Here is a 27,822-nt window from a genome sequence, read left to right on the forward strand (position 1 = left end):
GGGTGATTTTTGGAAGTTGTGATGCTTGATAGCAAGTATCAGAATAAGTCCATTCTCCCTAATCTCTGATATCCTTGTTCACATACTGTTTTCTAACAACTTCTTTCCTTGTAATACGAAATTTTTAAGCTTACCAGATTTCTTAGAGATAGTGTTGTGATGCTGTCTCCTGAGCTTCCACTCCTCCCTCTTTAAAGACCGTTTCATATCTTACTGTATTGGGTCTGGCTGAGATGGAGTTAATACTCCCCACAGCAGCCCTCATAGCACTGTGCTCTGCATCAGTAGCTAGAAAGGTGTTTCTTTGCCCAGGAGCTTATGAGGTTATTTCGGAAATGAGTCCCATTGTCTGATTCAATCCTTTCTGGGGTACCGTGTCGCCATAAAATTTGCCTTTCGAGGCCTAAGATGGTGTTTCGGGCAGTGGCATGGTTTACAGGATATGTTTCTAGCCAACCAGTAGTTGCTTCCACCATGGTGAGTATGTAGCGCTTGCCTTGGCATGTTCGTGGCAGCGGTCCAATGTAGTCAATTTGCCAGGCCTCGCCATATCGAAAGCCCAGCCACCGCCCTCTGTTCCAGGGAGACTTTACTCTGGTCGCTCGTTTGATTGCAGCACATGTTTCACATTCATGAGTGACCTGTGTGATGGCCTCCATGGTCAGGTCCACCCCTCGATCACGAGCCCACCTATATGTTGCATCTCTCCCTAGATGTCCTGATGTCTCATGGGCCCATCGAGCTACAAATAGCTCACCCTTACGCTCCCAGTCCAGGTCCACCTGAGCTATTTCTATTTTGGCAGCCTTGTCTACCTGTTCATTATTTCGATGTTCTTCAGTGGCACGGCTTTTGGGCACGTGAGCATCTACATGACGTACCTTTAGACTCACGTGTTCTACACGGGCAGCAATGTCCTGCCACAATGCTGCTGCCCAGATGGGTTTACCCCTGCGTTGCCAATTGGTCTTCTTCCACTGCTGTAGCCACCCCCATAGGGCATTAGCCACCATCCAGGAGTCAGTATAGAGGTAGAGTACCGGCCACTTTTCTCGTTCGGCAATGTCTAGGGCTAGTTGGATGGCTTTCACTTCTGCAAACTGACTTGACTCGCCTTCTCCTTCAGTGGCCTCAACGACTTGTTGTGCGGGACTCCACACAGCAGCTTTCCACTTCCGATGGTTCCCTACCACACGACAGGATCCATCAGTAAACAAAGCGTAACACCTTTCGTCTTCTGATAGCTCATTATATGGTGGTGCCTCTTGGGCACGAGCCACCTCCTCAGGTGATGCTCCAAAATCTCTGCCTTCTGGCCAGTCCATGATCTCTTCCAGAATTCCTGGGCGGTTAGATTTCCCCAGTCGAGCTCGTTGTGTGATCAATGCTATCCACTTACTCCATGTAGCGCTGGTTGCATGATGTGTAGAGGGGATGTTTCCTTTGAACATCCAGTGTAGCACGGGCAATCGTGGTGCCAAGAGGAGATATGATTCTGTACCAACAACTTCTGAAGCGGCTCGAACCCCCTCATATGCTGCTAGTATTTCTTTTTCAGTCGGGGTGTAGTGGGCTTCTGATCCTCGGTACCCCCGACTCCAAAACCCTAATGGTCGACCTCGGGTTTCTCCTGGTGTTTTCTGCCACAGGCTCCAGGTGAGACCATGCTCCCCAGCTGCAGTGTAGAGTACATTTTGTACATCTGGTCCTGTCCGGACAGGCCCAAGAGCTACTGCACGAGCTTTTTACTGTCTGATATGCTCAATTTATTACAAATCAGCCAGAGTAAGGTAATGAGAAATAAAACGAAATCTCAGAACACCTTCCCACCACCCCTCCCTTCTTCCCGGGCACAACTTCACTCCCGGATTTCTCCACCAAACCCCCCCCAGCGGCACAAGGGGGACAGGGATGGGGTTTACGGTCATCACACGTTATTTTCTGCCGCTTCACCTCCTCAGGGTGAGGGCTGATCACGCTCTTCCCCCGCTCCAGCGTGGGGTCCCACCCACGGGGTCAGTTCACCACGAACTTCTCCAACGTGGGCCATTCCCACGGGCTGCAGTTCTTCACGAACTGCTCCAGCATGGGTCCTTTCCACGGTGTGCAGTCCTTCAGGAGCAAACTGCTCCAGCGCGGGTCCCCCACGGGGTCACAAGTCCTGCCAGAAAACCTGCTCCACAGGCTCCTCTCTCCGCAGATACGCAGGTCCTGCCAGGAACCTGCTCCAGCGCGGGGTTCCCACGGGGTCACAGCCTCCTTCGGGAACCCACCTGCTCCGGCGTGGGGTCCTCCACGGGCTGCAGGTGGAGATCTGCTCCACCGTGGACCTCCCTGGACTGCAGGGGGACAGCCTGCCTCACCAGGGTCTTCACCACGGGCTGCAGGGGAATCTTCGCTCCGGCGCCTGGAGCATCTCCTCCCCTTCCTTCTTCACTGACCTTGGTGTCCGCAGGCTTGTTTCTCTTACATGTTCTCACTCCTCTCTCCAGCGGCTGTTTCTCACTCTCCCAACTTTTTTCCTTCTTAAAAATGTTATCACAGAGGCGTTACCACTATCACTGATTGGCTCGGCCTTGGCCGGCGGCGGGTCCGTCTCAGAGCCGGCTGGTATGGGCTCGCTCTCTCTCGAACACAGGGGAAGCTTCCAGCAGCTTCTTACAGAAGCCACCCCTGTAACCCCCCTCGCTACCAAAACCTTGCCACATAAAACCAATACATTTACTAAATTTTTCTCATCCTGTTTTTTAAGATTTGGGAAAGGTTTGAAATCTATATGTTAACCGCAAGGAAACCAGTAGTTAGATTCATTGTGGTCAAATTTTGTAAAGTTTCAACATCTCTTGCTAAAAAGAGAACTGTGAATATATTATTATGTAGGTAGGGAGAATTTGTTAAACTAATCGGGTGTCAGTAGCTCCCCCTCTTTACTGAGATGCACCACAGTAAAACCAAAACTAATTACAGTTTTGAAGTAAGTTAATTGCCCTGCTCATAGGTAGGGTTGAAAAACAGGATAGGCAAGAATGGCTGTTGTGTGTATGGACAACTGATTAGTTTTGATATTGACTATGTTACATTCATTGCCTTATTAGTTTAAAAACTAGTAGTGGCTCATTGAATGTAGGTGGAGTTGGGTGTTGCTGTTGAACATTTAATTCTTCCTAAAATACGTTGCCCAGGGTGCAAGCGTGAAATTAATTCCGTAAAATACTGAAAAACTTTCATTCTCTCTGTTGCTTTTCCTTGGACAAACAAACATACAAAAACCAGCAGAGGTGGAAACTTGAATGTTAGTGAGAACAACTAGAAAGAGATGTGTTACTTTCCCCAATTTTTGCTCCAGCTATATTTCAACACTTGGTGTCTTAATCTTTGAAAATAATGCAGAGTAAGAAGGGTCAGACAGCTTTAAAATGATCAGCTTTGTAGTTGGTACTCTTGCAGACTTGGAGATACTCACAGAGTATTTAATCAGACTTTCTTCTTTAATGCTTTGCATAATACTTTTGATGTTTAGTTATTTTCAGGTGCACGGTTACATTTCATGTCCTAAACCTCTGGTGTTAATTTCCTTTTTCAGCATGAATTAAAAACACTCATCTGTCACAGCTAAAACCCAGAATTCGTAGAGGTGTTTTATGTTGTTTTTCCTTCTACAAGTCTAGTGAATTAACTGCTGCTTGAAAAAGGACCATTATAAATTTACCTGGTTGTCTGATTACGAGGACACAAATGATTGACTGCTGTTTTAACGTAAACAGTGTAGCTTCCTGATGTGCGCATCTTCCACTGCACTTTGGTGTCTGCCCAGAAAACCAGTTCTGTAGTGATATATTGTGGCACACACCAAATACTGTGTGAAACTAGGCTAGCTGAAGATTTTAGAAAGATACAGTTGAACTCCCCAAATTTTATTCATTAGTGATGTTTTCCGAATAATAGAAATAGGCAGAGTCAGAATTGAAGTTCACAGTGTAATGAATGAATTAGAGGAAAATACATCTTTGAAACAAAATCAAACATCTTTAATATCAACCCAACATATGTCAGGCAGGAAATCTGGTGTAGTCATTGGTTATCAGTGGTTGTATAGAAAAGCTTAAGTTGTATAAGAGCACCGTAGAAAAAGAATATTACTTTTTAATTGTAAAAAACACAAGAGAGTACGGTGATCAGGTATTGCCTTAAACTGGATGTGTTTTGGGTTTTTTTCCCTGTTAGTAAAAGCAAGAGTTAGCAACTATAGTCCTTAAAAAAATTACAGATGGCCAATTGAAAGAGCAATGTGTCACTGAGACCTGTTGATAACAAATTGAATTTGGAGCAGTTTAATGAGGAGACTAAAATGAATTCCCTGATAGCATCTTATTTAAATTGGTACCAAGGAATAGAAAGGCACAATGTGTATTTATAAAACAGCTTTTTGAAAAAATGTTAGGGGTGATCCTAGCACATAAAGATTAATGTTGGTGGCTTTTTTTTTTTTTCGCTAGTTCCAATGTTTTAATAGAATAATTTGTAGAAAGTAGCACACTATTGGTAAAGGAAAGTAAAAACATAGTATAACAGAATCATCTGGACAAGGCAATGAAAACCTGGCTGGTTATAATTTGGTACATACCAGAAAACCAGAAAGAGATGTGAGCTGGGAGGCAGAATGAAGGTTGAATGAATATTTCTGGTGTCTAAGTGCTGAATACTTAGTTTTAATTTCAGTCTAATCAACCTTCTGTTATCCTTGGGATTATTTCACTTGTAGACTTACTAAGCTATGGAAGTGGAGGTGCAGGAGCCAGTTGGACCTGCAAGTGGTACAGCCATGTAGCACTACACTATGTCAATTCAATAGCTTGTTTTGCTACTATCTCAGGGATCTTTGCTTGTTGTTAACAATATCATTGACCGTTTCTCAGTTACATCTTTCCTGTGTGTTTTGTGGTTTAATTGTTATGGTTTGTGTTACTGCTTCTGTCTCTTCAGTGTTGTCCCACCTTGCTCCTACTCGGTGATAAAGTGTTGACAATCATTTTAGTATATTTTCTTTTTTAAAAAAAATATGGTATGCATACCACTCGGTGCCTTCTGTCACTCTGTCCTGAAATAAGAGAATAATTTCCAATGTTAGTTTTTAGGATCTTGGGGACTGATAAGAGTACAACTTCTGTTTTTTATGTAGTAACATCAACTTGTGAAAAACTGTAGGCCCTTGCAGATCACATTATGTTCTTTAGTGGGACTACTCTGCTGAAACTTGGTTTTCTGGGGTTTGTTTTTGCTTTTTTTATAGTACTGTCTAGATCAGATGTTGTTATCAATGAACCTACTTCCTGAGTTTTGATGTTTTAATTTTCTAAATCACCAACTTCTTTGCTGCTGTTGTATCTTGACATACAGCATAAAAACACTAATAGAAGGGGGATTTCTGGAATTGCATACAAATACATCCAGCATAAGTAGAGCTAGAAGGAAATGATCAAAAATTGGTACAACTCTTTCAGTTTGATTTTCTGTCCTTCAGAAATTCAAGAGGCCTTTTAAGTTGTCCGCAGTTTTGTCAGTTTTGCTTGACGTGGGCTGAATTACGCAGATATACTTGTACTTCTTGTTTTTAAGGGATTAACCTTATGTGTAATGTCTGATTGTGCACTGAACATTAATCATGTGTTAATGGTTGCCAAGAAGTATGAGCGTATGTAAGTGTGTTGTAGTCCCAAGGCTTTGCATATATAATTATATTATTTGAATTATGCTCAGTCTTAGGATGCAAACACATTTGCATCCTATCCTTTGGAGTCCTGGTCTTCTCATGCAAACAGCTGGAGACTGTAAAGATTTGTGTGCACTTTAAATATTTTTTTCATTTTTTATTGCAATATTTCATCTAATTTACATTGTATGCTTTTAAAGACAATCTTTGTACAAAGAATGTATTTGCTTTGTAAATAACTGTCTGTGTCTTGATACTGAGTGTTTCAGACAGCTTCATAGTTAAGTTGCACCTTGATCTTGTAATAATGAGCTTTGGATACATGAAAGCTGTCTCTTGCTGCAAAAAACAAGTCGTGTAGTGGATTTGTACTGGATTTGTATTTCAGGATGAGGCAGTGATGTGGGAGATTACTTTAGCTCTATTTCTTTTATTTATTTATTTTAAATTTTTTTTTTCCTGTAGCCTTCTTCCAGTTGGATTGCTTCCATTAACTGCATTAGGGTAGGCCATTAAGCATATCTGTGTTCAGTCACTTTTAAGTTGTTGCACTGCAGTGCTATGAGTTCTTGTGACTTTGCTTGTGATTCCTGATCTTCTACCCTTGAATGTCCCCAAAATAGTCTAGTGGGATATAACTGATCATGTATCAAGCACTTGTTGACATTTGAGACTAGTCCTGTCCCAGCAGTAAGGAAAAAGATAGGTTCAGATATAAAGTATGCCAGCCTTCAAACAAAGCTGGATTTTTCACTGATTAAGTGCAAGTCTCAGCATTTTCATGTCTTTGGGGCTTAGTGAGTTGCTGATTCAGATATGTCCCAAATGCTTTAGTATGTGTTGAATCATTAAATATTGAACATGAATATCGTGAGATAGAATCTGAGTCACAGCAATGAATTTTAATATCCCCTTATTTTCCTCATTTTGTTCTTCAAGGATTTGCAGGCTTTCCTCAGGAAAGTTGAAAGCGTTATTAATGCTGCTGCTCCTTACTTAGCAGATATTGTGAGGAAGATGAGGATCCATCCTTCCCTTCCCTGTCAGCTGAATGCATTCTGAACCATTAGTGATGTTTGTTCAACCTTCATCGAACTACTGAAACTTCACCAATATAGAAAACTATTATACAAAACCAAAACTACGTCTTTATTTAGGTTACATGGCTTTGTTGTTATTATAATTGTAGTGTGTTTCCATTATTTACTTTTCCTAGGAAATGAGGAAAAGTGTGATTCCTTTTTAATCTGTTTTTATTCTAGAAACACTGTTATGTCCTGAAAACTCTCTTTAGTGAAAAAGGAGCCTCTTTAGTTAAACAGGGGTTTTTGGTCATCTAGGATGAATACATAGTTTAATGCAACAAGCAATGCAACTTTTAAAAGTAAGGTTTTTTCATTTGTTTTTAAATACCCAATGATAATTCAACTTCTCTTAGTGTTACTTAATACTTATCTACTACCAAGACTCAGATTTCTACTCTAGCTCAACTTTTGACATAATCTATCTTTAATCCTGGGCAATTTCCAAGTGTTTACGCTTGTAATATCGTGGGGTTATGTACCTATATCTATTATGGTGTGTATATCTCGATCTGTTTCACATCTTCCCCCAAACCCAGCAGTGTATAATTCCTGTACTACCCAGGATTAAATGGTATGTTTAATTAGGTAGATGTGCAGGATAGTAAATGCTTTAATTCAGTTCCACCCTGTCCATATTCTCAGTTTCACTGAGACATCCTTGTGGGAAAGGCAGGCTCTGCTTTTTTGCTAGAAGACATGTCTCTTTAGATATGCTGGTAAACTTCTATGTAATCACTTCTTAATCTATTTTAAAATGTGTATTGAGTTAGCTTAAACAACTTTTAAGTAGTAGGCTTTTATTCACCCCAGAACCTTTGTCCCAAATGGGCTAGGGGATTTTCATGTGATTAGTCCTGCTGGCTGATTTGAAGAAGCAGTAGCCTCTGACAGACACTTAAAGGTAATGAAAGGACTGGCAGCAGTACTGGGCACATGCATCCTCAGCCGTAAGAGGATGTGCCTGCTAGGAATGTGCTTCTCTTAAGAGCAGATTCCGGTAACTTTTTCTTTCCTTCTGCTACTGATTTTTCCATGCTCCAGTATTCATTTTGTCTGAGTGCTTGGAGATGATAGATCTTGGCTCTGCTGCTAGCAGTCTTAACTTTTGCACCAGGGTAGAGCCATACCCCTGTTTCAACTTCTTAGATGTTGTCTGTTCTTGCTGAAAATTAGAGCTCCTAATTGCCCTTGGGCATTACACAGATAAGTAGTACTTGAGAAAATAGACTAGAGTACCTGATGTGATGTGTATTTCCCAAAGTGTCAAAAGAATTGTCTGGGTTACTACGTTAATACCATTTTTAAAAGAAAATATTCAACATACATTACTGTTCCACATACTATTTCAGATGAAGACTTTTCAAAGTCAGAGACATACATTTCCAAGGACATGTTTAAACCTACAATAACACTGTTCACTCCAACTTGCAACATTCTGCATAATATTTCTTTTTGCCTTCAGTTAAGGGAAGCCTCCCTCCTTTGATGAGAAGAAAGCAGGGTTCAAGTGTATTTTTCTTGGTCTGATGACTATGCAGTTTTGTGTTGGCATCTGTTTTAGAGTTTCAGGTTGTTTGCTTGGGAGGCATGTTTTAGTGCTGGTGGAGAAAACAAAATGCTTTTGTGTTTGGTTAATCATACATCCCGTTAATCACACTTAAGCTATTTCAGATAGTTTTGTGTTGAGAAGAGTAAGGTGGTACGTGTTACCTTTTCGCCTTTGGTTGTCTTTTATATAGATACAGCTTCTCTTTGTTTTATCACATGAATTTTTGTCCTCTGCTCTGTAGAAATTAGAAATATTTGTGACATAATATAGAAATTTTAAGTGCCTTTAATCTTGGAGTAGTTTGTATAGGATCACTGGACTACTTTAAAGGATTGAATGAATATCAAAATTGCTGAAAATGGCAATTTTTTTCTCCTGTTGCAAACACACGCTCATTTTATCTTCTGCTCAGCTGCAATCTGTGGCAGGAACAATACAGAAGACTTTACTATGGGCAGTGTAAGTTGAGAAAGGATAGCTGTCAGAATATGGTGTACTCGTGAATGAAATCTACTTAGTATAGCATGCTAACTCAAAAGCTAGTACTTAGAGAAGGTATTTTATCTGTGTATTTTAAATCAGTTAGTTGTACTTTATGCCACATTTTTGTCACTGAGAACACCTTACAAAATCTATGTTAATACAATTGAATTTTATGTATTAAGTATCTTTCAAGCGTAAAACATGGTAAATATCAAACAGAAATTAAACACATTGGTTTAAAGCTCAAATGCTTGTAGCCTTGCCAGTGATGGAGCCTAATGGAAGCTTATGTTCAGGAGTGGATACTTTTAGTATCTATTTGAAAGGTAATTACAGATATTGCTACTAATGCAAACAAATCTTACCTGTGCTGTTACCTAGAGTAACTTACTCTTGCACATTTGGTAGAAGCATGCCTAAACAGAAGTCTTTTCCAAAATCCTTATTAATTACTCTAAAAGTTATAACATTGCTGACTTTTTCTTTTTTTTTTTAACTTCAGGTCTCTTCTTGTGTTTCTTTTGAGATCAGATTTTGTATCCATATACTCACCAGAAGATATTATAAGCTTGCTGGATTGTAATTCAGTGCATAGTGTCCTATCTTCTGTAGTTTCTGTCTTAGTGTTACTATGTGAAAGTTTTGTGTTTCTTAATACATGAAGCTTATTCTGAAGTGTATTTTAGGATTTGAGTGCAAGCTTGATTAACACTAAGTTGTTGGATGCTGGGTGTTTAGTAGCAAAGCTCTTGCGTGTTAAAATGGCAAGTAAGTTTCTTCATAGAATTTAAAATATTTTGTGTTTTCTGTATAGTGTTCAGACCTTCAAGGTTGCTGATATGTCATTAAGAGCAGTGAATAATTTAGGTTACCTGTTTCGGACTTAAACCATAATGAAGTAGGTGTTCCTAGTAACTTGAAAGATAATCTTTTAAACACTGACAGAACCAAGGGTTACCACTTTTTGACATTTATACAGTAGTACAAACTAATAAGGAAATATAATGCAGGACCTCGATCAAAGGACTGGAGGTCACACCAATGGATTTGGCTTCTGGCAGTACTGCTGATTCACTCTCTCCTTTGATAAATTGCTTCAGTTTCCTGTGTCACAGTTTCAGTGTCTATAAAACGGGGCCACTGTCAGTCTATGTAGCTAACAAATGTTTTTCAAGATTTTAATGCATCTTCAAGAATTTTAATATACCTTGATGAAAGTTAATTCAGTGCGTATTATGTATAGTCCTGTTTACTGTATGGTATATGGAGAATTCTGGTTGCTGGAAAAACAGTGTGTTGAGATGTGGATTCAAAGTTATACTGGATCACTATACAGAGTTTGATGTAGTCAGTTCAGCAAAATAACTTGTATATGAGTGAAGTAGACTTGCCATCTTTTCATGGAGTGGCTTCAGAAATATGTAAACTCTACCCTGGAAAATCAAGAGTAGTTTTTAAATGTACCTAGAGTACAAGATAACATGTGCTCTGCTGGCTCCGTTTCAGTTTTAAACTAGGGCATTCCAAATGTCACAGCAAGCTAGCGCTGAGGGACTTGGCCTTGCAAAGAGCCAGCTTGACATAAATGAGTGTTCCTTTGACAAACAGGATCTATTACAGCTTTTCTGAATAAGGGTTGTCTTTTAATGTCTCAGAGTTTGGTGGTGCTGCTTTGGATCAAAGTTTAGTTATATTTCTGTAGAGCGCAAATGTACTTTAAAGCTAGACCTTCATCTTGAAATGATCTGTACTTTTTCAATGGGAAATTCTTGAGTACTGTTTTAAATATATGAAGGTTTTACATGCTTGAAGCATTAAACTTCACTTCTGTCATCAGTTCTGAAGTAGCATTGACTAAGTCACTTACAAAAGAAAGGTATGTGTACCTCTGCCAAAATAGCTATGTAGAAAGCACCCGACCAGCAATTTCTAAACTGAAGACTGTGACCTAAATGGTGTTATAACTGCTGTGATTGGGGAATACAAGGGACACTGTGTATTTCGGTATACCTCTCTGAAGTGAGATTAGAGCTGTGTATATGTGCCCAAACATCAAATTTAGGTAATTCTCCAACGAGGAGTGGCAAGGTATTGTTTGGTTTGATGTTGTGTGCAGTGGAACATTTTGAAGAAATAAGTTACAAGGAAGTGGCTGCAGTTTCTCTTTTGCCTGCTTTTCCATGTTTAAATTCATATTATGAATGACTCAAGGTGGCACTTCTTCCATATGTAAAATGTGGCCTTGGAAATGGTCCTCTAGTCTCTAGCTTAATATAAACTAAAAAAAAATTATTGATCAGTGTACTGAGGGTGGCACTGTACCTTGAGGCTTCCGTAGGGCATAATGTTTGGTGAAAATGGGTGGGTGGATAAAAACTGAGAATCTTATTGATCATTGTACTGAGAGTGGCACTGTACCTTGAGGCTTCAGTTAGTGTATAACGTCTAGTGAAAATGGGTGGGTGGAGTGCTAGTTTGATAGTTTTCTAAATTTCAGCTATGTAAACACTTCACAGGAAGGTCATCATTGCCATTTGAAATTTAACAGTGCTTTTTTTGTTTTGTTTTATTCTTGTTGATAGTTTCCCCTTTGTGGTTTCAAAGCAAACCTCATGTAAGTTCCGCTGTCCAGTGAGATAATCTTGGTGATGACAGCTTGATCACTTGATCCCTGTCTTAAGCCTTATTTGGATATAAGAAATGGTATATTGAAGCGTACTCACAGAATTAAATTATTCCATTTCTGGTGGCACAGAGTTAAGGGGAAAAAGAAACAGTTTCTGGCTCTTACAGAGCATGTACACAGTATTAGGTGGGGGAAACCAAAACTTGACAGAGGTCTTGATGCTGATTTTATAAGAAAAAAGTACTCTATGGGATTTTTTGTCAAAAGCCTGAGTCTCCTCCACCATCTTAGCTGAAGGGGGAGCCAGGGGGGCAGCCTTTCTTGGAGGGTGGAGGGAACGGGAGGAATATTGGATTAGATGAATGGGAATTAAGGATTGTGAAGATTCTTATCACCTGGCAGTGCAGAGTCATTGATGTGGAGAATTTTACTGTTAGAAAGTCTAGTAATAAGAGTTGTGATGCACTTAAAGAGTAAAAAAAAAAAAAGTAGCCTACTAATAAACCAGATAAACAGTATTGTGTTTTTAATTTTTTAATGTGATAAAAATAGAAAAGTGACAAAAATATTCAAGTGACTTAAATATCAGAAAGCTCTAGTACTGCTGAGCTTTTTATCAAACCAATGAACTTGTGGAAGTCATTGCTGAAGTGGAAGGAACACAGATGCACTGACTGCTCAGCTTTTAACAGCAGCAAATGCAGAGACAGTATGTCCTTCAGATCAGCTTGAGTAGTTCTCGTTTTTAGAAAAAAAAAAAAAAAATTCAGGATCTGGTGGTTCTAGTTTTGAATGATAAGATAAACTAGAAACAATCCATTTGACTGTTGTTCAGTACTTCATCACATAGGAAGGTTTTTGGAGGTAAAACATTTTAAGTGTTTTCTCCTTTGCCTCCTTTTTACTTTAGGGAGTAAGGAAACTGTTTAAGTGTTACAGTTTTGCTTGTATTTAATTACTCCCTCAAATCAATATTTAAATAAAGAGTGATCACATGATAAATAGCTAGTCACATATGTAACAAATCACAGATGCTAGCATGTGCAATCCTAACAATTTTTTTTAATATTTTAAATGGGGGACTGTAAGTATATGAGACACCATATGTCTGTATCAAATTAAACATTTACTGAAACTTGTATAGCTACTGTGTTCTTAAGACCAAAAAATCATAATCTAACAAGAAGTCAGTTCATATCTAATTTTGTCAACAGACTGCTTTAAGGAAATAAAAATTGCAACCGAAGATGTGATTAGAACACATTTACTGTTTTTTGCTTGCTGATTTAAGTGATTTGGATTAAAACCAGACCATGCGGGAAAGAGGAAAATCTGTTGCTCTGCTTGTTTTTAAAAATGAGTTAATCTCCTTCAGTGTTTCCGTACAGAAGATTCTCAGACCAAGTGTGTTGGTCTGCAGACATCACCTCACTTCCAGATGTGTTATATGCATATAGTGCAATGCCCAAGAATCATCCACTGCTATCAAACTTTTCTGTTCTGCAAGAGAAAATGTGATGGGACTGACAAACACTAGATTTTTTGTGTTGGGCTATGGAGTATACCTTTCTTAGTGAAGTTATCCTATTGGGGCTCAAGTATTATTGTGCTGTATTTTGCATTACAATAGCACCCTAGAAAAAATTGGTAGGTTTCTATTATGCAAAGTGATATATAAACATACAGCAGGTGATATTTCCCACCTCAGTTTTCACATTTACTTACAATTAAGTGTTGTAGAAATCAAGTTAACCTGAAAATAGGAATCTTCATTGAAAAATACACGTATTGTTCAGTGATTTGAAAAAATACTAGGATTTAACTGAAAAGTACAATAAACCAACCATTAAGGACCTAAGTCCAAAGTCTGTTCCTCTAGGGGGAAAAAATGGATAAGGAACAGTGGTAAAGAAAGAATAGTGAACTAGGTAGATGTATTCCCCATTCAAGAGTACATACATTTTTGCTAGTAGTGCATAGTGCATAAGATTAAGTTAGTTATTTTAATCTCTCTCTAATGATGGCTATTCCCAGTTAATAGAACTTGTAGCACTTCTGAGGTGTCACAATTTCAGTGTCTGTAAAATGGGGCATAAGAGAGTACGGTTTTTATCTTTTTAAAACTAGCTTAGGTGTGCTGTAAAAGCAAGCACTTTATAACCATTTCACCCAACCAGTACCTCCTCTTAAAAAAGAAAAAAATATTTTGCCAAAGCATTATTTTCATCTAATGTGGTACTTGACCTGTGTTATGAGCAATTTTGAATTTTGGAGGTGACTTCTAGTTCCAGCAAAAACTAGGTACCAAAACATATCTTTTCATGGAGGGAAAGCTGTATGAACATTGAATGAGGTGCAGGTGTACCTGTGGGAGTTGATACATCTTGAAGGGTTTCCTGGTCTTTGAGGGAGTGTGGCAGGGATGTTCAGTGCCTGCTTCTCAGTCAGGTTGGTTGTGCTGTGGCAGTCTGTGATTGTGAGGGACCAGGGATGGATATCAGGTGTTCTCTTTCAGTGCTGGACAGTATATGGGACAAATAAAAAGCATTAAGAAGAAACAAGTGGACAGAGAAGAAATTACTTTTCCAAATTTGTGCTACAGTGCCAGAGACAATGCTGGGCTCTGAGATGGTTCTGCCTTGAGCTGAACAAAAAAAAGTTCAGAAATGTAGGATTTTCAGATGTGGAAAGGGTTCTGTTGCAGTTCTTTCCCTGACTCTGTAGTTTCCTTGAAAGAAGACAGGAAGGTTAATTTTGAGTGAATTCGGTAGGTTACATATTTGAAAACAGTGCAGCCTAACATACGCCTACAGTCTAATGCTCTTAGCTGGAGTTTTGTTCTGAGAGTTGTACAAACACAGGACAAAAAAGATAATGGTCCTTGAGTTAACTGCTTTTAGGATTTAAGTAGAAAGATTAGGTTTATTAGTATTTGTCTTTTCTGACAGTGCTTTCTGGGAATTAATAGGTTCATTATAACCTGTTTTCATAAAATGGGTGCACTCTAAATGACAGTTGGAGCTATTTGTTTAAATGTCTAGTTCAGGAAGAGACCACATTGTTTTCAATATACTTTATTTTTCCCTCTTCTTGTGTATAGTACAGTATTGTTTTTAAGTGCAGTGATAAGGCAGCTTGTATATAGGGAATGAGGACATAAAGTTCCTGGACCCTTGCTTTACTCAATATGCATTTGTAGATTTAGTCTTTCTCCTTCATCTCTTCCTTTCATGTCACATTTGCAGAAGTTTCCTTTGTGTTTTATTCCTTAAGTATGTATCAAGTAGAATGGTACTGGACTTCAATGTTACTTTTCAAAATGCAGCATTAATAACAAAATCGAAGTTGGGTTTTCTCTAGTTTAAGAGGAGATGTAGAGCTGTAGATAATGCTTGGAAGATCAACTTCCAGTTCTTTGCTGAAATTACAAAACTGTTTTACTGTCTACTTGAGACCTAAACACATTCTTCTTTACATTCCTATACAAAAGGTTGTACTACTTGAACTATGTTATACTTGCTGTCTTTCAGCTAAGTTAATCAAATAACAACAGGGTTATTTTCTGCTTTATAGCTATTACTTTTAGGAAGCATCAGCCTGTGAACCTGTGAAATGTTAATTTTGCCATTTCTGCACTCTTACTAAAGGTGGTGGAAGAGCTAGAAATTTGATGCTTGTCTTAGCATTTGTAAAATGAGAACCATATGAATTGTTTCAAGATTTACATTTATATTCTGGTTCTTTGTTGTTTAGGTTTTTACCTGTGAGTGCCCATTAGCAGCGTCTACACTTCTTCAGTACTGTTTACTGTTTTAAAAGAGTATGTAATTAGTATCTTTCTTCACAGGGAGAAGAGAATTTATCCAAAGATTAAAACTTGAAGCAACCTTGAATGTGCATGATGGATGTGTAAGTCACTTGTTGCTTTTTTGTTTGTTAAAAGATGTTAAATTGTGATTTTGTTGCCCCGGTAATAGTTCCTTAACTTAAAAATGCAAATACCACGTATTAAAGCTGAGCTCGAAAACTCTACTTGTTGAGGCCTACATCTGAATTCTCTATGTATTTGTTTCTTCTTAAATATCTGACACTTTACCTTTGGAGCAGAACAAAATCCCATTTCTATACCTTAATACTGTGTCCCACTGCTGAATGAATTAATTTCCTATGCCAGGAAGACACATGCTTATCTTTTCAGTTAGAACTCATTTTAAAGCTTTAAATGGAATCTTTAGTAGTTTTGTGCTATGTTGATATATTTTGTTGACTTAAAGCTGTATTAGTATTTTGAGTGATTTATTCTCCAAGTCTAAAAAGCAAATGATCAAGTGTTACATGCTTATGTAAAGAGACAATAAAACAAAAATAAGCCTCCTCTGAAAGGTAATAACATAACTTGAAATATTGCTTACTTAAATAGTTAGTTTTTGCAAGTGGTCTAAATATTGTAAGTCATATTCTTTTAAAGAAAAGATTTTACTTAAACTAGGTACAGGGCAAAGAGACTGCCATATTACTTGTGATGAATAGAGCAGAAATGCATGATTGTCGAAGCATTGTCTTTGTTGTACAAGATATCTGAAAAGTGAAAGGATACTAGATGTGCTATAAAAAGTGAAAATGCAAGTGTAAATTTTATACTTTAACAAGTTTATTTCAAAAGCTGTTCAAATATAAAGATTTTTATTTTTTATCTTGAGTTTCTTACACTTGTAGCTTTAAATTAAGGAGTGTTATAATTAACTAACATAGTAGTAATTTTAAGAGAAGTGTTAATAAAATCTAGCCTTTTGGCTTGAGATCAGAAGTATGATTTTGGCTTGTGTATACTTTTGAGAGACTAGAAACTCTGGGAAAGGCAAGGGTTAGAGTTGCTGTATATAAAAAGTCAGCTACTTGTGCTGTACTGACTGCCATTGTAAGTTTAATGTTCTAGTACAGATGGTGTTGACTTAAAAAAGCAAATGCATTAACTTCCCAGTTTTTTTAAGAAGCATTTTAAGAATGACAATGTAAGGTCTTTCCCAACCCAAATCATTCTATGATTCTATGTGTAGAAAGTTATTTATCAGTTTTTGTATTCAAGATTGTAACAGTGATTTTTACTTTAGAATTTCTTTTCTAGTAGTTTTTAATCTCCTCAAATATACTTAAGATGAAATTTTCCAAGTTTCTTTTCGTGAAGTTGATTGGGATTTTTAAATTATTTTTCTCTTTGTTTTCTTGTAAAAATAGTCATTTTTGCCTATAAAACGGGACAGGAAAATAGTATTTCTTGGCTACTTGTTAAAAATGGAGTCTATTTTTAACTACCTCTGTGTCATGTAACAAATTGTAAATTTGGTATTGGCTGTTTGATGTTGCTTGGATCTACCTGGAATTTGAAAATTAATCTTGAATTGTGTTAACTTTCAAAGTATGCTTTAACATGTGGCCTAAGTTAATTCTTTTAGTGGGTGGGAAATATTTTAATTCTGAACTTACAGCATTATATGCAGGTGTTTAAAATACTGCTACAATTTGAAAAATTTCTTTAGAAATTAAATTTGCTCAGAACTATCCACCTTTAAAGAATAGGGTATTAGGAGTTCTTACCTCATTTACTGTGTGGGTTTTTTTGCAGGGAATGATCATTTATGGCTAACAACCATTCAGTATAATTTCTTATTACTTGCTTTAAAAAACCCCACACCTGTGAAATAAAAGTAAATGAAATTACAATGCCCATACTGATTAAAATGCTTATACCATCAATGGTAAATGATCATACTAGTCTGTCTCCACCCCCCCACCCTCCCCAATTGCTGAATCAGCATGCATTTCAAATATGAGGAACGGATGCCATAGTTGTCTTATTACGGGTGTTTCTGGAATTGTTTTTTTGGGGGGGTCATTGGGGTTTTTTGGAGGGTTGGGGGGTTGGTTTTGGTTTTTTGGTTGGGTTTTTTGGTGGGGGTTTTTTTTGCTGTTGTTGAGAACACTTGCATTCTTCTGTGGAATAAGCTGTGACTTGTATTTTTCTGTATAAAGCATGCTGTGTAATTGGACACGGTGGACAACTCAAGGCAAGAATTATTTTTTTTTGAACTGAGGATAAAAGTAAAGTCCAACTTCCTATCTACCATTTGATCTATGCTACACAAAAGAGAGAACCTCTGGGAAATACATCTGTATGTATAATCAGGCTTGGGTGCAATATCTTTGAAGAAGGGAATAGAATAGGGAATTCTATTAGTTGCTTCAAGTATCCGTGCTCTTGTAGCAGCAATATTACCATAGAACCTTTTTGTTAGAGATGTGAGTATTTTCATCTCAGAGTTTAGGTACCATTTTCTTTGAAATAGTGTAGTTTTCCACTTCGTTTGAAGACACCGTTTGTACCAGTAGTATGTGAAGTAATTGAATTAGTCTACCGAATCATTGATGTCTGCTTGTAACCTTATCATACTTCCAGGGCATGATTTACCTCTTCCAGCAAGATTCACATTGTCCAATTCAGTAAGGTCATATGTATGCCAGAAGCTGCCATTTTCCCATGTTAACTCCAAAGGGAGCTTAAGGTGAAGAGGAAACGTATAGAGTTAGGTGAGATGCTTCCTGTACGAAGTGGCTAAATCCAAAGGAGAAATGTTGAAAGAGAATCAGTTTGGTCCAGCAGTGATGAAGTATGAGGAAAGTAGAGGAGAAAGCAACTCTAAACCATATGGAATGGGAGTAAAAATATCGCTTATTTTCTTCCAGTTCTGGTCCTGTGAAAGCTGAGGAAGGTAGAACTGCAGAATGCATAGGTAGATGGAGCCTTTGACATGAGCAAATACTACATTTTAAAATAAGAGGATTACCTGGAGGAATGATTTCTCATTTCTGTGTATAGACATTCAGTTCAGTAACAAGCAAACATCCTGTGTGGCATATGTCTCCTTCAGGGTGGCACCTGTGAGCAAGTAATTTTCAGATGTAGTCCTCTAAGCTATGATTAAATTAGTACAGGAAGTTTGTTTGCATATTGTTAGAACGTGCAGTTTTTACCTTTTCCTCCATAGGTGAGTAGTAGTGCCTTCTTCACCCTCTTCCTTGCTTGGGAGATCTTTCTGATATTTTGGATATCTACAGTCATTTTTATTTCCTTTCTTCCATTTCTTGTATTCTGTTAATCTATCCTGTTCACAAAAGAGTTAATTCTACTGTTATATTGCATAGAAGTGAGGAGTTTGCTTTTTCAGTTTTTTAAGGATTGGCTGTACTGCCTCCTCCATTGTCTTTGAGGAAAAACGCAGAGATAGTAAACTTATTTTTGACTACTTGACTAATGAATCAAAAGTGCCTGCTGCTTCTTTCCAAGGCTAGCTGAGTGGTAAATAAAATTAGATACAGTTGGTAATGTGGAATATTTAATAGAAAAAAAGCTAATTACACACCCTTTGACTTTTCTCATCTTGTTAGTAATTGTCTGTCGTTTGTGTTTGATATATCCTTTATTTTGGCTCTAACACCTTTTTCCAGGAATTTCAAACCCTTAGTGTAGTAACTGTTGTATTATGCTTTTAGTTGGGTGTTGAGTGGCTGTGAAGGTAGTAGATACCTAGCTTCTCTACACAGTTTTGAAATGCAAATGAATCTTCTAGCTAGTTCTCATTTTACAGTATTTTAATAGTGGGTTTGCTGCCATGGAATGGGACATGAGAACTCTTTTTAATCTGCTCTTATTGAGCATCTGTTTTTAGTGATCCATATGCATATTTATTGGGGTTATTCACTATTGGTCAATAGGTTGTACTGAACACTAAGAAATGTAGTGTATTGACTGATCACTTACTAGGAAGTCAGTGTTCTCTGGAAAAAAAGAAATCAAGCTTATTCCACTGAAAGACTTTTATTTTTTGACTTATTTTTTGGCAGTAACATTGAGAAGGTGATCTGGTACAGAATAAAAAGCCTGTTTAGTTATAGACCTCTAGCGCATATTTGGTTATGTCATCTCACTTCAGGATTTTTTCTGAACCAACTTTGGCCTCGGTAGGCTGTACTGAAATTGCTGAACCCTGAGGCAATCAGTGCAATGAAATCAGAATTTAGAAGGAGAATGATTGATGTCTTGTGTAGGCTTGTGATGCTGCAATTTAGATAATCATGTCTTTCCTTTGCATCTTCGATGCTTTCTCTGCTTTCCTGTCCTTTGGATTTTGGTTTTGGACACAGACACACCCCCCACTCAATTTGTTTAATTTTTGTGCTAGCTCTTCTTTTTCACATCATGTTTTTTATTTTTTTGGCAGCTTCCTTGTTTTTTTTCAGTGTTTTGTTCTTGTTTCTATTCTTGTGGTAGCGTTTTGGCTTCTTTAGGGCAATGATAGTATTTTTCTACCTGAAAGGAAATGTAGATGAAAATGAACATTCTTGGGTTTTGTGTTTGCCCTAGCTGTAGTACTGTGCTATGTTTGACAATATTTTTAAAGTATAGTTGTTGTCAGGACAGGTTACTTCAATGATAGATGGATCTGGGGGCTAGTCGAATGCATGCTTCTTGGTGATTGACAGCCAGGGTTATAAAATCATGAGTAGCCATGCAAGGTCATACCAATGCTCAGTCGAGCCTGATAACTTGGCCTTCGGAGTGGACAGTACTGATTTTTGAGGAAAGCTGAGACAGGGCAAGCAGACAGTGCTTGAAGGGTATCCGTGAGAACACATCACACTTTAACGGACAGATGGAGGTGAAAGTTGCATCTTTGTTTCTCATCGTTTTTCATTTTTCTTTGATGAACATGTGTATTCTTCTACTTCTGGTGTTTAGGACATTCCATGACAATGAATTACAGTTTTAATAAAATGCCATGTGTGTCACGTGATGGTTTCATTGAAGGCCACCTGTTTCCTGTACTGTAAAGATCCACGGAAAATTTATTTCTTTCTTTTTCCATGTCGTTCATGATTTCAAAAGCTTCTGTCGTATCCCCTCCCCAGAGTAGTATACGTGAATTGCTTCTTGCGATAAAAAGTGTTAGGTACCTACAATCACCCTAGTCATTCTTTTTCATAATTTCTCTTTTCAAATGGGCAGTAATAGAAATGGAGAATGCAGGAGTGGGATATGAACCAAAACTGCGTAGTGTGGAAGACGCAGATTTGCCATGCATGGATGTATATATTGACAGAATGACATTTGCTTTCCTGTGCATTTTCTAATGATTCCTAACATCATGTGACGGCTGCTGAGCTAACTCTGCCACAGGCATGTCTGTTGTAACATGAAGATCTCCCCCCCCCTTTTTTTTGAGTGGCAAAAGTTCATTTAAAGCTCTTCAATAAATATGTCAAGTTGTTGCCCATACAATCCATCTGAAACAGCTAATTCTGATTTTGCAACTTTGCCTAATTAAGGACCCAAACTAAGCTTGTGATTAAAAGAGTAAGTAAAATGGGTATATTTTAAACAAAAAGGTTTTTGTCTTTTGGGCTGAGAATGAGACATTTGGATTAAAAAAAAAACCATAAGAAAAGGATTTAGAACAAAGTGGGGTTTTCCTAACTATATAGTCCACTCTGATACATCACACTAAGGCAGTCATTCTGCCAACAGAAGATGTTGATGGCTGCAGTTTGACACTTAAAGCTATTTTAGAGGCTACTTGAAATAATAATGGTCATGCATGCAGTCTTTGGTGCTTGTGCATGAGCTGCTGCTTGAAGACAGGTTACTCTAAGGATACTTTCTGAGCTTCCTGGATTTTGAGTGCTTTTACAGCTTTATTTCATTGACACACAGGCTTGTGAAAAGGAGAATTGATAAGGAAATATATTGTAAAGTTCTCCCGATATGATTCTGTACCTCACTGTAGGATTCTTCTTTCCCAGCATACTCACACTTCTCAAAAGGGATCTGGGATGGATTCTGCGGTGCTTTTCACATGATCCCTGAGAAGGTGTGGTCACTGAAAAGTATACAAAGCAATGGATGGTCAGAATTTGGATATGGTGAAGATAAAATAACGAGAGCATTGTGATGCCCTCCAGTTCAAATTTGGAGAACTCTGTGGAGTAGATTCGGTACATTAAAGCACCTGAATGTGTAAAATTGTGGCTATTGAGGCCTTTGTGGGAAGGCTTAATTTACCTGATGGACTCTTCAGGAGCAGAGGGAGTAATTGAGATGCCATAGGTGAAGCAGGTGATTCCCTTATCAATTTGTATTAAAATACTTTTTTTTTGTGCTAGCTGCTTAGAAATTATGTAATTTCAATTGAATTTGTTAACTTCTATTTCCATAGTGTTGGATGAGTATTGATGTTTTAATATTCTGAAAATTGAATTAATGTAAGTCTAAACTACTTTTGTTAACTCATGCAGGTGAATACAATTTGCTGGAATGATACAGGAGAATATATTTTATCTGGTTCAGATGATACCAATCTGGTAATTAGTAATCCCTACAGCAGAAAGGTAGGTTTATTTCTGAATACTTAATAATTTTCAAATAAGATTTAAGTTGTTATTTTTCAAGATACTAAGATATTTTTCAGATTAATTATTATCTGACAAAGATAATATCAGGCTTTTTATAGTCTTTATAAATGGAAATACTTCACAGTGTTTTAAAACCTTGGTATTCTAATCCCTTGTGACATAGGTATTATCCCATTTTACGGTAGGTGGTCTGGCACAAAAGGAACATGGTCTCACAACAGATTAGTGTCAGAATTAGCAATAGGATTCAGTAATTCTTTTGAAATCTTATAGTCAGATAAATTGTTTTCTGTTTCGTTTTAGTTTTAAAATATTGTATTAGCTTTTACTGTTTGTAATATACCGAGTTGTCTTTCTGTGTAATGTTGTTGAAGTGTCAATCTTGATTATAATACTTCATTACCATTTGAAATTACATTGCCTTCTGTGTGCATGTATGTGGATGGAGAATAATTTGTACTGAAATAGGGGAAGCAGGTTTGTGAAGGGGAAAGTGCTGTAAAGGTCTCTGCTTTTCCACTGCTGCACTCACAGGGGTTACGGTGCAGTCGAGTGGCTTCCAGTAATGTCAGCTAGCATCCATCATGTCGTAGCAGTGTTCCACACTTCGCTCTTTAAGGAGCTGATGATAGTTTTATAGAACAGGTGCTCTGAACTGTGTCCATCAGTGCTGGGCATCCCATGCAGCAATGTTCAAGTGAAGTCCTCTCTCCCACGCTTTCTCAGGTTGAGAACTAAACCCTGAAGAGGTGCTGAAAAATTAAATGTGATGGGGAAAACAAAATGTGTAGTTGGTATGGTGGAAGACAGTTTGAATAGAAGGTTATGGAGGCAGTAATAGTTTGCCTTCCTGAAGAGCTGTGGTGGGAAAATAATAGTGATCTGGAGTGTTGCCTGTGCCTACAGGTAAGGCCCTTTTCCTCACTTCTCCAAATAAGCCATAGCTACCAAACTTCATCTTTTCCTTTCAACTATTGGTGTCAGTCTGTCAAAGTTCAGATCAGTGTCATTAGACCTGGGTTTCTCTTGGACTGGGAGTTCAGGCGAAGGAGAAGAGGTATCCAAGACAGCTATGAAGTAGATGAAGGATATATTCCAAAGTGAGTGTTGTAGGAGAGACTTGCAAAATAAAAATGTTTCATGCAAGTAAAGGGTGTTCAATATTACTTATTGTGCAGAGTTTATTTTAATATATCACTTTTGGATAGTTGCTATATCATTACCTTATTATATAATTATTATATTAAAACATTTTAACATTTTTATAGATGCAGCAATTTTAACTTTTTATTGTGGGATGATTTTGGGTTTTTCCCTGTTGTGTACTACTGTCACACTTAAGCCAAATCAGAAATACAGGAGATGTTTTGTTTTCTTATTTTTAAGTCAGCTGAGTTATTTTTTTTTTATATAATAGCAGAGCAGATAGCTTTTTTTTATTATTATTATTTTCCCCAATATACACAAATGCAATTATAAAACAGCAGGTACTAGCAAGAAGACTTAATAATCAGTGTTGTTCCTGAAATGTACTAGAGATATGATTTTTAATGACTGTTACAATTGTGTTAGCTTATTTTCTCCGGCTGGAGTAACAGAATCAATACAGGGAGAGGGAGCAAATTGGTATTGATACCAGAACTCTACTGTAATTCTGTCATCTTGGCAGATACCCTTATCACCATAATTTTTTGTTATGAGCTAGCTAGAATAGCAAAAGTAGACTTCAGCCATCAATATAGTCTTCTGTGTTAGTAACATATCTAATTTAATAAGGAAGCATTTAATCTTGTTTAACTCTTATTTACGTGAGTCTTATGTAAGTCACTCCAGTTTATGTATGGCCAGATGCAAATGTTAATTGTTACTACATAATATGTCTCAGGAGAAATTTTTCTAAATATGTTTCTCCAGTTTGAATAGGTTATATGTTTATAGTGTTTGTGCATCTGAGGAGAAAGGTGTTACTGTGATTTCTAATAGTATTTGCAAGTCTAAATCAAAAGGATGAGCACTTTATTATACTTTGGGATGGCTGAGAAGAATTCTTCTTGTGGATATTTTCTTCGATTTTTATTTGGTTTAAGCATCCCATTGCTGGGAGCGGGGAGAGTTTGGCTGGAGCTAAAGCTCTACCCACTACAAGTATGGTTCAAAAAGATGGGAATTCATGTATTTACATCAGATTGAGCATACAGTTTTCAAAGCCTTTAAATGGATCCTGAGACATCTCTCAGCTAATATCAGTGTGAAGACAGGATTCTTATGAGTAGTTAACACACAGGATTTTTGAATCATTAGCCTAGTTTGTCTTCTGGGAGAGGAAGGGTTCAGCTCACATGAAAGTGCTGGGGAGGCTTTGGAGGGTGCTTAGTGGGGCTGAAGGTTTACAGCTTTTCCAGAATCAGGATTGCTACTTTTCACTTTAGGATGGGGTTTGGTTAGGTTTGCTTTCCTTTACTTCTAGAGGGGGTTTGACCTCTTCAGAGGAAGTACTATTGTAAAGGCTGGATTGTAAATGATTCTATCTTGAATGGGAACCCTAAATTAACTACATCATGAAAAGCTTAGTAACCCACTGATATTTGACTTGCATTTGTTTCAACAGACTTCTTTTCAAAAAGTAAGTCAGAGTGGAAATAAACCCACTTTTTTAAACTAGTTTTAGTTTTTAATGTAACTTTAAAAATGCTGGTTTGTTCATTATGGTGACTTTTTATTGTAAAGAGTTTCCATTTGGATATGGAACTTAAAGATTTCAGGTTTAAAGAAGGCAACAGAGTAGCTGCCAGAAATTCTACTTTCTTAGAGGAAAGTACTTATTGTTAGGGATGGAGCTTGTATGCAATCTTCTGGGATTGCTACATGAATTAGTAATCCCGTCCCGAAGATTTAATCTCCGCTTTTAAGAGGTGCAATTTGAATTCTTTAATTTGTTGCCTCTTCAATTGATTTTCTGTGTAACGTATTACTTAAGCGGTTGCAAAAGTTATGAGGATGTCTGAATTACTACAGCTAGTCAAGTACTTTGAAGAGTGTCTGAAATTCTTTGTTCCCCCTCTCCCCCTTTTCCTTAGTCAGTAAGTATTTGTAGCCTGTTACACGTTGGTAGTAAAATGCTCCAATGGAGTAAGGTGGTGGTATTTTTTTACTCTGTGTAGCTAACGATAAGCCTTTGAGGCTTGGTTGTGTAAGTTATGTTTTCTCATCTTTTTTGCTGCCTAGGCACCAACAACTTTTTATGCCTCTTTCTCCCCTCTCTAAGGCAGTATGATAACCAGAGTAGAAAAGCATGTACAGTGCAAGCCAAGAAGGGCATGGAAAATCTTCTGCGTATAATAAATGCTGTAATACTTTAATACTTTTTATGGCAAAACTGTGCAACATAGGAAATTGAGGGGCTGGCAAGACGAGGTTAGCTCTGCCTGTGAGAAAACTCTTTCCTTTACTGACTATGTGCAGCTGTATATATTTCTGAATGCTGTTTCAGTTTACAGTGGAGGAGAGAAGAAAGGAGGGAAAGAAAAATCTCAGTTTTTCTAAGTTTGAGAGCTATCATTAAATGTAGATCTCCACATCTAAATTGAGATCTGCAGATGGGGAAAACTGAAGCAGAAAATTAGTATAAGTTAGCTATTGACTGCATGAAAAGCAAGCACATTAGGATGGGACTTGTGAGAAAAAGGGGGAAAAGTAAGAAGCACATGTATTCTGGTGAGAGAAGGACCCTGTGCAGTAGAGCAAAGAGAAAAAAGTCTGCCTGCTTATTTTCAGCAAGAAGGAGGAAGTGATGGAGAACTGGCAAGATGGTAGAGAAGACCCTAGTTGCTTAGATTTTTTTTTTATTATTTTTTTTATTATTTATTTTTATTTTTTATTATGGAGATCAAAAAAAATTTCTTGTCAGGACAAAAATACTTCTTTCATCGTAGCAATAATGTAAAATCAGAGGTGGGATTGACAGATGACATCTTTAACTGTCATCTGAACGAGGGTACCTTATGGAGTTCTTGTTCTGAGTTGCTCCTTTGATGCCAAGTCCCTAAGTTCTTTTGGATGTCTGGGATTTGAATGTTTTCAGTAAAATGCAGAGATCTGAACAAATCTAAATGAAGAGGCAGATTTATTGGAATTAAATGTATGGATTATATCTCCTGATTTTGATAATTTATTTTTTTAAAATACTAAGCCTTGTGTATCTTTCATAATACGCATATACACTGTTAAACTTTTTCTGTGTGAATTGTTTAAAAGGTGTGAAATAGCACTTGTGAAATATTAGGCATGAGCTGTCACTGACAGAGCAACTTCATTTGCATAATGTTTTCTTTGATTAAGTTGGAAATTTGGAAGTAATTTTCATACTGTAAACAACTTAGTAAGTATCTTTTTCCTATCAGTAGTGGTGAAAATGCAGTTTGGTTTAAATGCTGCACATGGGAGAAAAGGTAAGAATAGAATGTTCACTAGTGTGCAGGAAAGCATACAGAGGGTTTTTTCAGTTTTGATAGACTAATAAGAAGTATGTTAGGAAATATGAAGAGTCATCACAAAGTGTTTAAAACCAACTGTGATGGTGAAGTAAATTATGTGCTTCTCTGTTGTACTGTAGATGAATGACATTCATTGAGACTAAGTCAAGTCTTAGCTTATTGCCTTGTAATCATGTTCTTAAATGTTTGTTTATTTTTGACTGGTTTTAAAGCATCCTTTCTTATAAACTTCAATTCTCCTTTCTAAAGTGGGTTTATTTTAAGAATAGCATAAATTTTTAAAGTCTATAAAGTTGGCTTGGATTACAGTGCCTTGTTGTTCTTGACCCACGATATTCCAGATCTTCTAAATCTCTCCTCTCTGACATGCTGGCTGGCTGCGCTATCACCCTTGACTAATGTTTTACTTTGATAAACTTGATGTGATGTGTAACTAGCATTTTAAAAACAAAAGGTGGCAGTTGCATTCCAGTCCCTTCATTTTGCAGAATACTTAGTGTAACTGCATAAGTGAATGTCTCTTGTGGACCTACTTTGGTCTTAGAAGAAATCTGGTGTAAAGACAACTTATCTGTTCTGTTATATTAAACTGTAGTTTACTAGCAGCCTGTACATAACTGATGTTTTATAGTACCAGGGTGTGTGTTATTTTCCTATTCTTTATTAACCTGATACAGCCTTCCGTCTTTCTTCCTTAGGTTTTAACAACCATTCGCTCAGGACACAGGGCCAATATTTTTAGTGCAAAATTCTTACCATGCACCAATGACAAACAGATTGTATCTTGTTCCGGAGATGGAGTCATTTTTTACACTAATGTTGAACAAGATGCGGAGACCAACAGACAATGCCAGTACACATGCCACTATGGAACTACCTATGAGGTACCTCACAAAAGTATATGATAATTTTAAGATAGGTGGAAGACATATTTTCTTGTATTGTTGCCCAAGTTTTTAACCAGGCTGCTGAAAGCTTTATTTCAGTGACAATTAAAGAACCTTCTTTCTAGCTTTCTTGAGTTTGGTGTTTGTTTTTTTTTCTTAGAGTAGGCTTTAAAAGAGAAATATGTTGTATCAATTAAATGGAGGACTTTCCAAAAGGTAGTGTTATTAGACCACTTCCTTTGCAAGCATAATAGCTGAATACACCTTCACTGAGGGAATCCTCTGCAGAGCAAAACTGATTTCAATTGTGCCGTGAATTTCTTTCTGAAGTAGGTTGGGGGTTGGGGGCAGGGTGTATGTTTTGCATTTTTATTTTTACCTTCTCCCTTCTGCTCTGGCCCCCCCCCCCCAACCTTTCAGCAGTTTAATGCCTTTTACAATTTAAATTCTTCTGAGAAATGCTTATTTCAGCGTGTGTGAATAACTTAATCTGAAAAATCTATTTACAGTTTTAGGTAATTTCTC

The 27,822-nt window shown here is 37.4% G+C and overlaps 1 protein-coding gene across 7 annotated transcripts in view; it reads left to right on the top strand.

Annotated features, from left to right (window-relative positions):
* The window catches only part of DCAF6 (DDB1 and CUL4 associated factor 6), a 94,088-nt gene that overhangs the window by 4,337 nt on the left and 61,929 nt on the right, over nt 1-27,822 (top strand). For all 7 annotated transcript variants that reach the window (XM_075034028.1, XM_075034029.1, XM_075034031.1 and 4 more), the window contains exons 2-4: nt 15,301-15,362; nt 21,801-21,893; nt 27,109-27,294. In XM_075034028.1, the coding sequence (XP_074890129.1) occupies nt 15,301-15,362; nt 21,801-21,893; nt 27,109-27,294 (341 nt within the window). The remainder of the gene's footprint in view (nt 1-15,300; nt 15,363-21,800; nt 21,894-27,108; nt 27,295-27,822) is intronic.

The sequence above is a fragment of the Buteo buteo genome, chromosome 8, assembly GCF_964188355.1.
Source record: "Buteo buteo chromosome 8, bButBut1.hap1.1, whole genome shotgun sequence".
Classification (NCBI taxonomy): domain Eukaryota; kingdom Metazoa; phylum Chordata; class Aves; order Accipitriformes; family Accipitridae; genus Buteo; species Buteo buteo.